The sequence below is a fragment of the Rhamphochromis longiceps genome, linkage group LG3, assembly GCF_057381845.1.
Source record: "Rhamphochromis longiceps isolate RC_006_pf linkage group LG3, R_longiceps_female_GT1.1, whole genome shotgun sequence".
In the NCBI taxonomy this organism is placed as follows: Eukaryota; Metazoa; Chordata; class Actinopteri; order Cichliformes; family Cichlidae; genus Rhamphochromis; species Rhamphochromis longiceps.
This window is the reverse complement of record NC_140559.1, coordinates 16574249-16590296: the sequence shown is the minus strand read 5'-3', so window position 1 is coordinate 16590296 and position 16048 is coordinate 16574249. Positions and strand designations below refer to the sequence as shown.

Genomic DNA, 16048 nt, shown 5'->3' with positions numbered 1-16048 from the left:
TGGGGCTGAATATCAGTGTATTACATGCAAATCTGATTGGATGACAGGACAGAGCACAAACTGAAGCTGGCATGGATGTTCTGGGTCTCCTGCCTCTGTGAGATCAGCAGGTCAAAGATTCAATAGCAAAACTTGGTTGTTCCAGCAGCGACGCCGAGGGCAGTGAGCTCTAAAAGCCTCCCAGATGAAAACGTGCCCGATCGAGAGGTGATCTGCTGCTGATGGGTGACGAACCTACTCAGGTCTCCAGCTCTTATCAGAGGAGGCAGTGAAGACACCTGAGCTTCAAGGCAGTCGGGCTGGGCGAGTCTGTGATGACTTTTATCTAAGTACAATCTGAGTATTTTACCTGTAAGTAATCTTACAGTATTAGGTTATATTGTGAGTCCTTTTCACAGATCTTCCTAGGTTGAAAATTAAACAGTACTAAATGTAACAAGTAGACAGCAGCACTAAAGTCATCAGTTTAATGGACACAGAGGAAGCTTTTCAAAGGCTTAAGAAGAATAACATGATGCTAGAACATCACATTTTATAATATGACAGTAAAAATAACTCACAGAGATCATCTTCTATGTTTTCCTCCATAAGGGCGGCGAGCCTGGGTCCAGCTATTTGAGTGGTGCCTTGTTTTGGTGAAGCTTTTGAATTGCTTGGCCTTTGAGGCCTGCATGGAGCTCAGGCTGACACTAAGCACAGAAAAGGCCCACAGTGGGTGCACACACAGGATACAGATCTGTCAGGTCATGATCAACAACCACTGACCAAAGCCCACTGATCTCTGACCTCCCAGCCCATTCTTCCTTCAGTGGGCTGCTTTCAGTCATTATGCAAATGTTCTGTTTATAAGATTGAGGAAACCTGCAGTCAGCTCAGACTGAAGAAGTCACCTGGATGAGTGACGAAACGTTTCTCCCACAAAACGCTGCGTCCAGATGAACAGAATCAACTTTTGGAGATTTACTTACCTGGATGATTGAGCATGCATCAAGACGTTTGGCAGCTGTAGCAGTCGTGGAAAATTCCCTCTGTGGCAGAAAATCTCACAGATGCAGTCTTGATACCAATAGATGGATAAAAACTGGAGGAAATCCTCAGAGGCCGTGAAAACTCCTAAATGGAAGTAGCTTCTTCTGCTGGGTCTATTCTGTTGGTCTGAGACTGGCTTCCCTTCATTGGCTTCCTGTTAAATCCAGAATTCAAAATCCTGCTCCTCACATACAAGGTCTTAAATAATCAGGCCCCATCTTATCTTAATGACCTTGTAGTACCATATCACCCTATTAGAGCACTTCGCTCTCGCTCTGCAGGCCTACTTGTTGTTCCTAGAGTATTTAAAAGTAGAATGGGAGGCAGAGCCTTCAGTTTTCAGGCCCCTCTTCTGTGGAACCAGCTTCCAGTTTGGATTCGGGAGACAGACACTATCTCTACTTTTAAGATTAGGCTTAAAAGGCAGACAGAAACCCTTTTTCCTTGTTGATAAAGCATATAGTTAGCACTGGATCATCTCATCCAATGATGAAATTAGTTCTTTTTATTTTTGCCTGTCCTGATTGGTTCTTTAGCCTTTACCAAGTGGATCATCCATTTGATTGACCTTTGTTTGTTTGCAGAACCAGGAAAAGGGAGGAGACAAGACAAGATGTGGAAGAGAGCCAGAGATGAATAATAACTAATGATTAAATACAGAGGTGACCACCTCTGTATTTATTTCACTCACCACATGATCCCATCTGCCTGGACTGTCTCTCTAATCTGTTTAAAGCTTTAAACAGTGAAATCAATAACCAACGTGTCCCAGCTGTGTCCCGATTCATTAAAAACTATCACAAAAAAGGAGGTAGACTTTAGAAACACTGAAATTTCTAAAGTCTCCACTAAATCAGGGTCAGATGTGTGTGAAGGTCCAAGACGTTTGCTGGATGTGAATTATCATGTGCAATGCTCCAGTTTGACCTCACGGGGGCAGTGTTGTTTTACACTCAGACTGCAGGACATAATAACAGTGTTGGAGTGTGAAAGTAAAGCAGCTTTTCTCTCAGTGTATGCAGAGGGATTTCTGATGACATCAAACTGTTTGTGTGTCTGTTGTCACAGCAGCAGCCATCAGTGACACCAGCACACAAAAGCAACACAACAGCAGGTTCAGATACTCAGAGGAACCATTTATTTCTAATGTCTGACCAGTTTGTAGTTTGTGTCTGAGTTCAGTTTAAAAACTTTAAAATACTGATCACAAGTTTCAAACAAACAACATATAAGAACATAAGATGGAAACAAACAGAGTGAAACAGAGTTTGTTTCCTTCCTGGTTTCCTGGTTTTCGTATGTTTGTCACACTTAAATGTTTCAGATCAAACACATTAAAATATTAAACAAAGGAAACACAAACTGAAGTTTGTAAATGAAGATGTTTGTTATTAAGGGAACAAATCCAAAGCTACATCATCCTGATCTGAAACATTTAATAAGTGTGACAAACATACAAAGAACAGGAAATCAGTTTGAGCAGCTGTAATCAAACTGTCAACCTTCACACGTTTTACTAAAACCTTTAATTCTCCACTAACATCACTTTGTATCCACAGTCACTCTAATGGACCCTAGAAAATAAGATAAAACACATTCAAAGACTATTTTGTGTTGAGAAGAAGTTTCTGGCTCTTATTCTATTTTCTAAAGGAGGCAAACAGCAAACAGGACTCTCCAGCTGCCCCGGAGCAGATTGTAATCATTGCTCTAGACGAGCTTCATCATGTTGCAGACACACCTTCATGCTCAGGGCAGCCGTTACCTGTGTGCTCTAAGAGAAGCAGGAAGATTTAGGGTCAGATTTACTAACATGTGGAGCAGCAGCAGCCGCATCACAAAGTTTAGTATGTTATGTATTTGTAATTTTGAGTTTTACATCTCTTGGAGAGAGATATCTTTTGCATACTTATAAATGCACCATGTGGTAAGCTGTATACTGTGTCTACTGCTGTACTGACAATAAAGCTCTTGAGTCTTGAATGTGTATCTGTAAGAGTGTCACTGTCAGGAGACGTGTCTGTCATAGTTGCTGCTGGGAGGTTATTACTGGGAGGGAGATGTTATCAGAGTCATCAGAGCTTCATCGGCTCAGAGTCGTTATCGCAGCACCAAAACTTTGTCAGTGAACTGGAATGAGCTGGATCTGAAACAAAGGCAGCTGTTACTGTGTTAGATTCACGTCTGCATGTTGAAACATCTTATTAAAAGTAAAGATGTGCACATACAGGCACGTGTCACAGTGACGCTGAGGATCCTCAGAGAGAGATTTCACTCATTTTCTTTGTCTTTACAAACCAAACTTTTATTTCCAGAGATATAAAAAAAACAAAGTTAAACACAACAGTGTTAAAAAGGGCACAGCCGAGCAAAACACCACAAACACAAAAACAAGCTGTTTAAAGAAGGTCACAGACTCAAGAGTGCAGAAGTGGAGCAAGGCGGAGCAGTTCGGTGATGTAGGTGGAGGCTTCACACTGTCAGGCCATAAAAAACTGATCCTCTAACAGTGGAGAGATGTTTGGAGTTAAAGCTTTGTCAGGCCAGAGAACAGAGCATCAGTTCGTCACACTGACCTCACTGCTGTAGTGATTAAGGACGTCAGAAATCCAGAATCCACTTCAGGACATGTATGACATCATGTCACCCATAAAGGCTTCAGCCATGAACTGGGTCTCGTGTGAGCCATATGAGACCCAGTTCTGTCTCATTACAGATACACAAACATGCGTGTGTACATCATGTTTGTGAGTTTGTATGAAAATGTTTTCACAGTGTCAACTTTCCCTAAAATCACAATGTTCCTTAATTTTAGCCAAACTGGTGGATCTGAAAATCCATCTGAACAGACACGAGTCAAACTTGTCACGAAACACTGTCAGTGTACGAACGTCTGCATCATCTGTACAACAGAAAATATTTCAATCCATTCATTGTCGTGTATTTTGGGTCATTTTAGGAAAAGTCACCAAGTTTCAGCCCAAACTGAGTCTATAACAGTTTGTAAACTCTGTCAAATTTGATACGATGGATTTACAAACCACGGAGAACAAAGTACAAGCTGTCTCCCAGTGGGCTGGGCTTAAGGAGGAAAAGTCACACGAGGCAGGAAAAGTCACACAAGGCAGGAAAAGTCACACGAGGCAGGAAAAGTCACATGAGGCATCATCAGTTTCTTTCTGTCCTTGATCATCTGTTTTTCATCATGCTGGGTAACAGTGACTTCATGCAACATCAGGCTCAGCTTTATTCAGCTTTGAATACTTTGCAGCCCTTTCAATTATTTTTTTACGTTTTTTTCTCAGGTTTTGTTTTCTTGTGCTAAAACCCCTCTCATATTTTCTGCAGATCAGATTAATAAGAAGAGCAACAACAACAAGAAGCACAGCAGAAACTGACAGACCAACTATCACTCGAGCAGATCCATCCTCCTTCCCTCCGTCCTCCTTCTCTCCAGCCTCCTTCCCTCCAGCCTCCTTCCCTCCAGCCTCCTTCCCTCCATCCTCCTTCCCTCCAGCCTCCTTCCCTCCAGCCTCTGTGTCTCCTCCTGTCTGACCTGCAGGTGAGAAACAGGTGTGAGGTGTCAGCTGTCAGGTAGGTGATGAGTGAAGAACAGAACAGAATCCATTTCCTCTTCTAGTTCAGGAGAACAGAGTAATACAAACTATTCACAATATGTATAAAGTGAGAAAATACTGGTGGATTTTTCAAGCTTCTTAAAAGGAAACAGATGTTCTGACTAAACATGACTAAAACTGATCCAGCTGTTCTTTATTATTTGACTGGATTAAACGTTTTAAACAAACTTGAAGAAGTCCAGCTCCTTACAATAGTTTTTTACAGTTGTTACACAGACAAACTGTATTATTGTCAGGGTCCTATGTCTGAGCGACCCAGGATCCCTGAGCAGTTATGGACCTGTTATATTACATGTATTTTTGGTGTTGCTGCCCCTCTTCTCCATGTTTGTAGATATGAGTGTGTGTGTGTGTGTGTGTGTGTGTGTGTGTGTGTGTGTGTGTGTGTGTGTGTGTGTGTGTGTGTGTGTGTGTGTGTGTGTCTGAACTCTTGTTTACAGGCACCTTCAGGCCTGGTGGGTGTGGCCCTGCTAGGGGACTGGCCACACCCGAAGCCACACACCTGCTGCTGATCAGGGCTCGCCGGGGGAGCTACTTAGGAGAGTCTTGGAGCTCCCACAGATGTGGGATTACTGCGTGAGACTCCCAAGTCAGAGTGAGTGAGTGAGTGAGTGAGTGTCCCCGCGGGGTCAGTGTTTAACGGCTGCCTCTATTGTTTTCCTACAGGAGGAACATGGAGAGGAAGAACAGCACGCACAGGGTGTGCAGAGTCACGACAGCGGGGAGCACGAACACGGACGCCAATGGACACACACGGTAGCCTTGGGGAGCACGGGGATTAATTGTGCATCGATATTTACCACACTGTAAATAAACGCTTCCAGATCAGTAACTCTGCTCAGCTGGTCTCATTACAGCGAGAGGGCAGCCATGTTTTTAACACAGCTGCAGTAAAGATACTTTACAATAAGCACTGCCTGTGTTCAGATAAACTGCCAGCTTAGTTTGATTTGATCTAAACCTGACAGAGTGACAGCAGCCGTCCTCTCTCTGTAACAGCAACAACATGCAGGGAGTCTGCTCAGCTACACATGGATTAAACTCTGAGGTTAAACTATCAGGACATAATAGAAGTCAGTGAATTAATAAATAACAAACTAGCTCAGCTGGAGTCTCACATTGTCACAGATGAGGATGATAACACTGACTCCAGAGTGAGCAGGACACATCTGTGCTAAAGAAAACTGATGGAGGCCAAGTGAGTGTGGGTGGATGCTGGACTACCAGCCACAAAGACAACAGCTGGAAACATCTGTCTACCTCTGACATCCACCAGCTCATCCATACAACAAACAAACATCAACAACCAGGAAGCAGCTTCACCTCTGATCACACACACTCAGCTCTACTCACTCACCTGGAGGAACAACCAGGTATACGAAGCTGATGTTCATCCATGACCTTGTTTCATTCATGAACACACGACACATGTATGTTCCAGTGTCATTAACCGTCACATCCTTCAGAATCAAAGACACGTCTCCATCCTTCATCTGTCTGTCCTGCAGATCCACACGGTTCTTAAAAGATGGATGCTGGTGTGTTGAATCAGAGGGACCATGCTGGTACAAAAGCACATAATCTGGCTTCAGGTCAGATCTTGTCCAGTTTAAAACTGTAACTGTGTTGTTTGGAGCTCGACATGTCAGAGTGGCCTTCTGTCCAGACTCAGCTGTGATGATCTTTGGGTCTGAAAGAGGAAACAACACAGAGCAGAGAGGTTAAAGGTCAAAGTACAATTATGATCAGAATGATTGACTTTAAATATTTTGTTTATTTCCTTTGACATTTGAGTTTTTAGTCATGTTGGATTTAATGAACCTCTGAACATCCAGCAGGTCACCAGTGACCCACTGAGGGGGAATTTTAGCCTCATGCTAAACATGCAAAGTGTCAGAAACTACAGGGTGGCCTTTTGTTGTGGGCAGTCTGAGGTACACCTGTGCACTACTCATGATGTCAGATCAGCATCCTGATGTGGCACACCTGTGAGGTGGGATGGATTATCTCAATATGGCAGATGTGCCCACTACCACACATTTGGACTGATTTGTGACCACTGTTTGGGAGGGATGGTTATATTGTGTATCTGGAATGAATTTTAGGTCTCTACGTCCATCCCATGGGGAATGGGAGCAGTAACAAAGGTGTTGCGTTTATATTTTTGTTGAGTGTATATAGACATAGTATATTGTTACACACTTGTAAATGTCTCATTGGAGACTGGCACACACATTATTTTGCAACAACTAAATAATATAAAATATTTGAACCATCAGAACATTTTAACCAAATACAATATTGTAAATAAAAGATTACAGGGGCAGGGTGCCTTGTTTTTGTCGATAAAGCTTTTCATGTCCTTAAAAGTGCTATTTTTTCTCCTGCTTAAAAATTTGGTTAGTGACAGTCCCTGGATAAGCAGAGGAAGATGGATGGACTAAATTTGCTTAGTCCATCCATCTTCTATAGAGCTGAGGTGTCAGATTCTGTGTAATATTATGCCACAATCCTGTCAGGAATCAGGATGATTTTGTTGTGTTTTACGCTTTGGAGGGACAAAATAACGTTAGGTCTGCTGGATTAAAAAATTATTTTGTGAGATCATGCTTATGTGAAACTAGTGGAGACGTTTCTACATAATACACACAGTTTGGACACAGCTTTTCATTTTTACTTCTTTTTACTTTATTTTTACTTCTTTATTTTGTAGATTGTTACTGAAGGCACCAAAACTCTAAATGAACACATGTGTAATTTTGTAGTAAAGAAAAAAGAATGAAATAACTATAAATAAATATGTTTGGTTATGTTTATGTTATATTTTTTTAAATAGTCAACCTTTGCTTTGATCACTGCTTTGCACACTCTTGGCACTCTGTTGAGGAACTTCATGAGGTATTCAGCTGTGTTAAGGAAGAAACGCTTTTATAAGGTTTATGTTCAGCAGTCATTGATCAATGATTCCTCTTCCTGATTTGTTTGCTTGGTTTACATACCAAGCAAACATACTTTATATACATTAAAGTATATGTTCATATTTTACTCTTAATAGGAAAAGAACAAAATGTACTACTCGCTCTGTCTCTAGAAACAGGAAGTTCACCCTGTGACATTTACCGCGAGAGATTAACACACACACACACACACACACACACACACACACACACACACACACACACACACACACGTATGCAAAATTAAAGGAAACTGCTATGCTTGTTTCACCCTGCTTACTATAAATAAAGACAAACTACTGCAGCTCGGTGTGAGTGAGTCTCTCTCTGAGCTCTCACCCGTGCAGCACGTTAACAGTCTCCAAGTGTCTCAGTGTTGTTTATTCACCTAACTGTTTGATAACTGTAAATCTCTAACAACCTGAAATATTATTGTTATTATTATCTTAAAGTAATATTATTATTGCTTCTAGGCTGGACTAATGTAGTTCATTATTATCAGGATGTCCTAAAAATTAACTCCAAAGGCTGAGTGAGTTCTGAACAACCAAAAAGCTCAATCAGACCAATGTTTTGCCACTAAGCAACATCCTCCAGCAGAACTCTATGTATCAGGTTGGTCCTGATGCACAAACATGTTTTAGATGGACTCAGCGGTTTAACATTAAGCTGTTATTATGAAAGAAAAAAAGTTTTGCTCTGACAGCTTTTCTGAGAGATCTAATAAGATCCCAAACACATTGACCTCTTTGTAGAACATTATTAAATAAGCATATTATTTAACCTTTTAAACATTTTAAACACTGGGTTGTGAATAGAAGATGGAAAAACAAAACAACTAAAACAAAGAGAAAAAAGCTACGCAGCACACAAACTCTGGAAAGGGGACCTTTATGTCACTGAGCACATTATTATGTATGCATTAATAAATAACAACTTAATAAAGATATTACACTCTTAATTTGTCGTTCTGTCACGGCTGGGGCGGCAGTCGTGTGGAGGGTGAGAAAGGAGGATCCAATAGCAGACAATGGCGGAGGTGCAAGTGGGTTTTATTTACAGTGCACAAAACCAAGGTGTGGGCAGAACCGAACATAAACCTAAACTGGGAAACCTAATGCAAAAATGGAGGACATGAAGCGAGGAGCAGAGAGACACGAAGAAACATGGAACAGTGCAGACTACACGGGAGGTTCACAGAGAAATACAGACGACGCCACGAGAAGCAGACACCAACTATAAATACACACACCAGGTAATCAGGAAATGGCACACAGGAGGGGACACAGCTGGAACTAATGGGCATAACGAGACAGGGGAGAGGTAAAACTGAACACACTGACATGTGATATGAACTTTCAGAATAAAACAGGAAACTAACAGACACAGAGAACCAGACAGGACACTGAACTTGACAGGCAGACTCATGAGCAGACACAATAACACCATGGACAGACAGAGGGAACACAGAGAAGTGGGAGCAGGCAGGCAGAGAACAGAAAACCTAACAAATGGCAAAATCACAACAGAATACACACTTGGAATGAACAAAAGCATAAAGAAACACAAAACACTGAGTCCTCAGACTCAGGACCATGACAACTCTAAAGCAATAGGTAACCCAAGTTGTTTCAGTACCTTGCCATTCCGGGTTTCTAAACAGTTCCAATATCTTGGAATAAATGTCACTCAGGATTATTGTGGTTTATTTAAACACAATCTCTCTAAACTATATGATGAAACCAAAAATAACAGACAAATGGATTAATCTACCAATTTCACCAGCAGGGAGGATAAACATTGTTAGAATGAATATTCTTCCCAAATTCTTATTTTTATTTCAGTGTATCCCTATTGTGATTAATAAAGCCTTTTTTAATAAATTAGACTCCTTAATATCCTATTTCATATGGAACAGAAAGAATCCAAGAATCAAGAAAAGCTACCTGCAGAGACCGACATGTCAGGGAGGGATGGGGTTACCATGCTTCCGTCTGTATTATTGGTCATGTAATGTTCGTTCCATGTCGTTTTGGTTGCGGACTAAGGGGGCCGACTGGACAACGATGGAGAATGAAAGCTGCTACCCTCCTCATTAGAAGCTGTGATCTATTCAGCTCTCCCTATCCCTAAACATGACTTTAAAAATCCTGTAGTCTCTCATACAATTAAAATCTGGACACAGATAAGGAAACATTTCGGGTGGAAGGAAGCTTCCATACTAACTCCACTCATGAATAACGCATCATTCGCACCATCACTCTCAAACATTTAATTCTCCAATGGAACCACAAGGGGCTGCACTCAATAAAGGATTTATTCATCAACAAGGTTTTTCCCACATTCCGGCAACTGCAAGAAAATTTGACTTGCACAGTAATGACTTTTTCAAATACTTACAGATCAGAAGCTTTGTAGGGAAGCTTTTTCCATCTTTTCCAGGTCGGCCCCCAGACTCTGCCTTAGATAACTTATTTCAGTTTGATCCACTCAAGAAAGGACTAATAACAAAAATTCACAACGCTTTGTCACAACTGGATGGAACTGTCACACTTGACTATCTGAAAGAGGCCTGGCAGCGTGACCTTGGTACGAGAATTACAGACAATCAATGGAAAAAAGCCCAGGAAAATGTACACTCTTCCTCTGTTTGCATTCGTCATGGACTCTTACAGTTTAAAGTGCTACATAGACTCCATTTATCAAAGTCTAAACTGTCAAAAATGTTCCCCAACGTAAACTCGTCCTGCAAAAGATGTAAACAGCAACCTGCTTCACTGGCGCATATGTTTTGGACTTGTCCCTGTATAACAACATATTGGAATAATGTCTTTCATATCTTGTCTAAAATTCTAAAAAAAACACTTAAGCCAGACCCAATCTGTGCTTTATTTGGAGTGAAGCCGGTTGTTGTAGACCTATCAGCCACCCAAAATAATGTGATACGTTTTGTGACGCTGCTGGCACGCCGTTTGATTCTATTAAACTGGAAACAAAAGGTGCTTCCTACCACATCAGCGTTAATACAAGATGTATTGAGACACTTGCAGCTGGAAAGAATTAAACTCCTACTAAAGGGGAGGTTGGAGGAATTCCATTCAACCTGGCAACCTTTTATAGATTTCTTCAATACTGTACAGATATAAATGGTCACTGAGCCTTATTGGTAGTTCGATAAATAGCATCCTCTGTCCAACGTTGTTTGTTGTTGCCTTTTTTTTGTTGTTGTTGTTGTTTTGTTTTTACTTTGTTTTTTCCTATTGTATATATGCAATCATTTATATTTGAATCTTAGTAGCCTTTATGATAAAGAACACTGGAAAACCAAATAAAGAGATTTGAGAAAAAATAAATAAATAATGTTTTTATCTGAAGAGTACATAAATATCTGGTTTCAACTGTTTATTTGATGATTGTCAGGACAAAGAGGGAGAGAGAGGAACAGAGAGAGGAACAGCGAGAGAGAGAGAGGAACAGCGAGAGAGAGAGAGGAACAGAGAGAGGAACAAAGAGAGGAACAGCGAGAGAGAGAGAGGAACAGCGAGAGAGAGAGAGGAACAGAGAGAGAGAGAGAGGAACAGAGAGGGAGAGAGAGGGAGAGAGAGGAACAGAGAGGGAGAGAGAGGAACAGAGAGGGAGAGAGAGGGAGAGAGAGGGAGAGAGAGGAACAGAGAGGAACAGAGAGGGAGAGAGAGGGAGAGAGAGGAACAGAGAGGGAGAGAGAGGGAGAGAGAGGAACAGAGAGGGACAGAGAGGAACAGAGAGGGAGAGAGAGGGAGAGAGAGGAACAGAGAGGGAGAGAGAGGGAGAGAGAGGAACAGAGAGGGACAGAGAGGAACAGAGAGGGAGAGAGAGGGAGAGAGAGGAACAGAGAGGGAGAGAGAGGGAGAGAGAGGAACAGAGAGGGAGAGAGAGGGAGAGAGAGGAACAGAGAGAGAGATGCAGAGATCCAGTAAACAATTGCAGCACAGCAAAAAAAAAAAAAGGAATCCTCTTTGAGCCATTACTTGTGTAAAGTATTTTCCCAAAAGACAAGGACACAGGCAACAGGTAATACTGAACTAAATGTAAAACCTCAACCTTTTTCATTTTTACCTAAACCGTATGCACAAAACTCTGGAGGGATCTATGCTAACGTAGAATCCAGTCAGGACGTCTGCTACTGCTGTTTGCTCGTTTTTTAATTTTTTTTATGGGCGATCGTTTTCAGGCTTCAAGTAGCACCATTATACCAACATTTCACATTCTAGACATTGTTTTAGGTGTATTTGACCAAAAGTTTGACTGAAAATTCACATGCAAGCTTTTTTTCAAGGCTGTGGTATTTGCCCGCAAACAATACCTTTCAGCTAGCTAAGACAGAATATTATGCTATCACCGAGCAACATGGCTAATGCCTTTCACACAGCTTTGTCTCAACTCCAAAGAGCCACAGAAGTAAAAGCTCATAATAATAATTGAAACAACCTTTGAAAAAATGACTTACCAAGCATGGCAAACAACTCAAATATGTAGAGCAAAATGTTCTGAAACGGCTTCACTTCAGCTTCGATTGGAGCCGTGCTGGGGGCGGAGTCTGTGAATTTACTCTATTGGTGTCATAGCCCCTGTAGGAGTTCAGAGTTAAGAGGTCAAGAGTTAATGTTTCCATTGTAACACCTCCAGATTTGACAGAGAAACACTCATTTTTAACACTCGATTTTAACTACTATCATTTTACACCTCAGAGTTACATTAAAAGAATGTGACTCTACTTAGAGTAAAATTAACTCTACTTTTGCAAGAAGACTATTAACACCAAAAAATTTAACACTTTTGAATTTGCTGTGTACAAGCCATAGCTGATGTTTCCATCTGCTTTCGCTCCTGTAGCCCTTTGTTTGGCCTACTAACATGGCGGCTCGACCAAAAATCGTGACCACGCCTCCTCCCATGACATCACGCTCTAAAGCCCTATCGAGCTGGTGGGTAAGAGACGTCTCCAAAAACATCAGCGGACTTTTGCAAATATGTGATGTCTTGATAAACCAAATATTTGAAATTTACACGACTACTTTCTCACCTGAAAATATGTTAAAAGTTTATTTTGTGACCAAGAAAGATTAATAAAAGTAATTTAAAACCTTAGTAGTGGCCGCCAGTGTTGGAAACTGAAATTGGCTGGGCCACGCTTTGAATTCTGGGATATGGTGGGCCACGAAGGACACACCCAACCCATCCTTCAAATTCGGGGAAGTGAAGGACGCATTTGCAGGAGTCTATGAATTGGGACAGCCTTCGTCGCCTGACTGTAACTTAATCGGCCTTCAAATGCAGCCTCCGGTGGATGCAGCCGACGTTTTGGGACACAGCTGCTGAGAGTGCCAGCAACACATAGCGAGCAGGTCCGCAGAGATCTGAGCAAGAGCAAATGCAAAAACTGAGCCATATGGGCTGTTATTGTGTGTGTATATGGATAATAGCAGACACTGAAATACATTTTTTGCACGCAGCAATGAATTTTCTTTGCTCAAAATAAATCTCTCCTAAAAATGCAACACATATTTTTTTTTTTTTTTACGTGCGCTCAAATGTTTCATGTGCCCTCAGAATAGTGGTACAAAAATAACACTGTACTGCACAGCAAAAAGAGGACGGTCACGTGACTGCAGTTACCCTCTCTGCCACCAGGTGTCATTGCTGGGCTTTACAGACCTGAGTACATACAGGAGGGTCTATGTTTGAGCTTTTTATTCATTTTTACAGCATTTTTGATCCCTCATTAGTTCATAAAGTACAGATACAAAGAATAAAACATTTTGAAACAACTACAAAATAAAAGATTATGACACATAAAATAACAAAAACAAATAATAGTAATTAAAATTATCATAAGAAAGGAAATAGACTTTAGAAACACTGAAATTTCTAAAGACTCCACTAAATCAGGGTCAGATGTGTGTGGAGGTCTAAAAAGGTTGGTGGATGAGAATTATCATGTGCAATGCTCCAGTTTGACCACACGGGGCAGTGCTGTTACACACTCAAACTGCAGGACATAATAACAGTGTTGGAGTGTGAAAGTAAATCAGCATTTCTCTCAGTGTATGCAGAGTGATTTCTGATGACATCAAACTGTTTGTGTGTCTGTTGTCACAGCAGCAGCCATCAGTGACACCAGCACACAAAAGCAACACAACAGCAGGTTCAGATACTCAGAGGAACAATTTATTTCAATGTCTGACCAGTTTGTAGTTTGTGTTTGAGTTCAGTTTAAAAACTTTAAAATACTTTATTCCCATCAGCTTTTGCCTTGAGCTTCCAGCTGGCGCCAGGGGGGCTGCATGAGATGAAGATGGTAGCTGTTCTGGTCAGTGCGAACAAACTGCTTCCAATTTTACAGTTGGTCTAATGTCTGTCACTGGTCACCAGGTCTCTCAATTCCCATTGTTCTTCTCCAACATCTTATCCATATTGTGTTCAATAAACACTGTCTGAGTGCTCACAGCCCTGCCCATCGTCTATCATGTTGGCCAGACTTGTGGGATTTTGAACAGCTGTAGCCGCTTTTGTTCTTCGATAAGCCAGCTCCAATCAGCCAGAACTCTGTCATCATGGTTCTGAATTGGTAGATGTCATTCAATGTCCTCCATCGAGATTGTTGCCAGACACGCGATGTGACCGACGAGTATCCGGCAGCAAACGTCTCTGCAGGACAAGGACGGGATCTCCCAAGAACAGGAGGGTGTCAGTTTCATTAAGGGACCAGTTGATCAAATCTATAATTCTTCTTCAGGTTTTTAGAGAACACGTCTAGGAGACTCTCTTAGGGTTAGAGGATAAGTGAGACTATACAAAGAGAAGCCAAGCAGAAAAGATAACGGAGAAGGAGAAAGTGTGACAGCCTCTCAAGAGCCAAGAGCAGAGAAATCCTGCTGATTGCTGCTCAAAGCTGCTTTGACCTGAAAACTGGGAGATGGATTCAAAGTATCTGAGAGTTTCAGAGATCCTTTGGGAATAACAGGAAGGGGTTACTGGTTACAGACGAAGGTCATGTGAAGGTAGTGTAAACATCTGATTTACTGTTGTCTGGTTTCATCTGTGAAAACACATCATATGAAATGAATTCAAGAAAAGCTGTCAGACTTTATCTGACACAATATAAAGAAGAAAATCACCTCCATCACAAAGAGGAAGTGAACTCAGTCACTCTCCTGTACTCTGATTACAGTCATGTGCTTTACAGGAAGCTGCTGAACACCTGATGTGTTGCAGCCAGTGACTCTCTGGTTCTCACTAATCCAGTCAAGTTTTTGGTGTTAAATACTACTATAATGTCGGTCATAAGGTGGTACTTTAAGAGCCATATATTTTATAAGGTGGTACTTATTGTGACAAGTTTGAAGACCACTGCTGTAAACAAAGCAGCACGTCTGAGGTGCAGGCCACACCTTTTCTTATTCTATAACATGTTTTTTTCTCAGAAACATTATCCATGCTTGACTGCAATATTTTTCCAGTCCTGGAGCAGGACTCTCTGACAACCAAGGACAGTATGCTGGTGAGGATAATTTGACCACAGCAGGTTACAGAAATGCTTTTTCTCATGAGGTAAAACTAAAGTTGGTTCTCGTGTGTTGTGTGAGAAGTAAATTATTTTTGCATGTTGGGTCAGGAGCATACCCACTGTTCTCTCTGCTCCCCGGCTATAGAGGACACCCTGCATCCTCCACCATGGTTTCAAAGCTCCAGCCGAATACTGACCATGCCGCTGTCAGCTGTCACACACTATTCTCACTGAGAAAAACTGGTAAACATTATAAACTTCTATTCACATTTAGAATAACTGATTAGGCCATTTTATTCATTTGCTACCATTAAAAATCCATGAATTAAAAAAACAGGACCACCAACATGAATGTAGAAAGACGTTCTTTCAGCGTCTCATGTTTACCTTTTAAATAGGTTTGCTTACAAAGACATCATGAACGTCTTTAAACACTGAGCTCCCACATAAACCATCGCTAATCCCCGTGTGTTGCACCCTCTTCCCTGTCAAATTCCAGGGTTAGTTTCCATGTTTATTTTGTGGCTTTTGAGCCCGGTCGTAACACTGTGGAACAAGTGCAGATTTTTCAGTGTAGAGGAAGTGGTCTCTCTCCTCCCATTTACTTTTATACATGTAAGAGGATTTTTATGAAATACAATATAATCAAGTGTGCCTTATATTCAAGTGTTCATATATTTTCACATAACCGAGCCTATTGTTAAAGAGAACATGATGCATTCTTTACTTCAGTGTCTGTGATGTCAGATAAAGCATGATATACTTCTGTATTCTTTACTCCAGTGTGTGTAAGGTCAGATAAGCTGAGCTAATGCCTAAACTCTCCCCGACTTCTCGCAGAAGAGGAAGTACTATGTAACCTGCTTTGCCCTATAAAT

The 16048-nt window shown here is 41.3% G+C and overlaps 1 protein-coding gene across 1 annotated transcript in view; it reads right to left on the bottom strand.

Moving 5' to 3' along the window:
• Positions 1-16048, bottom strand: part of LOC146673177 (polymeric immunoglobulin receptor-like) — a 193811-nt gene that overhangs the window by 123270 nt on the left and 54493 nt on the right. Inside the window, exon 2 of the mRNA XM_085400933.1 lies at positions 6025-6357. Coding sequence (XP_085257059.1) covers positions 6025-6357 — 333 coding nt within the window. The remainder of the gene's footprint in view (positions 1-6024; positions 6358-16048) is intronic.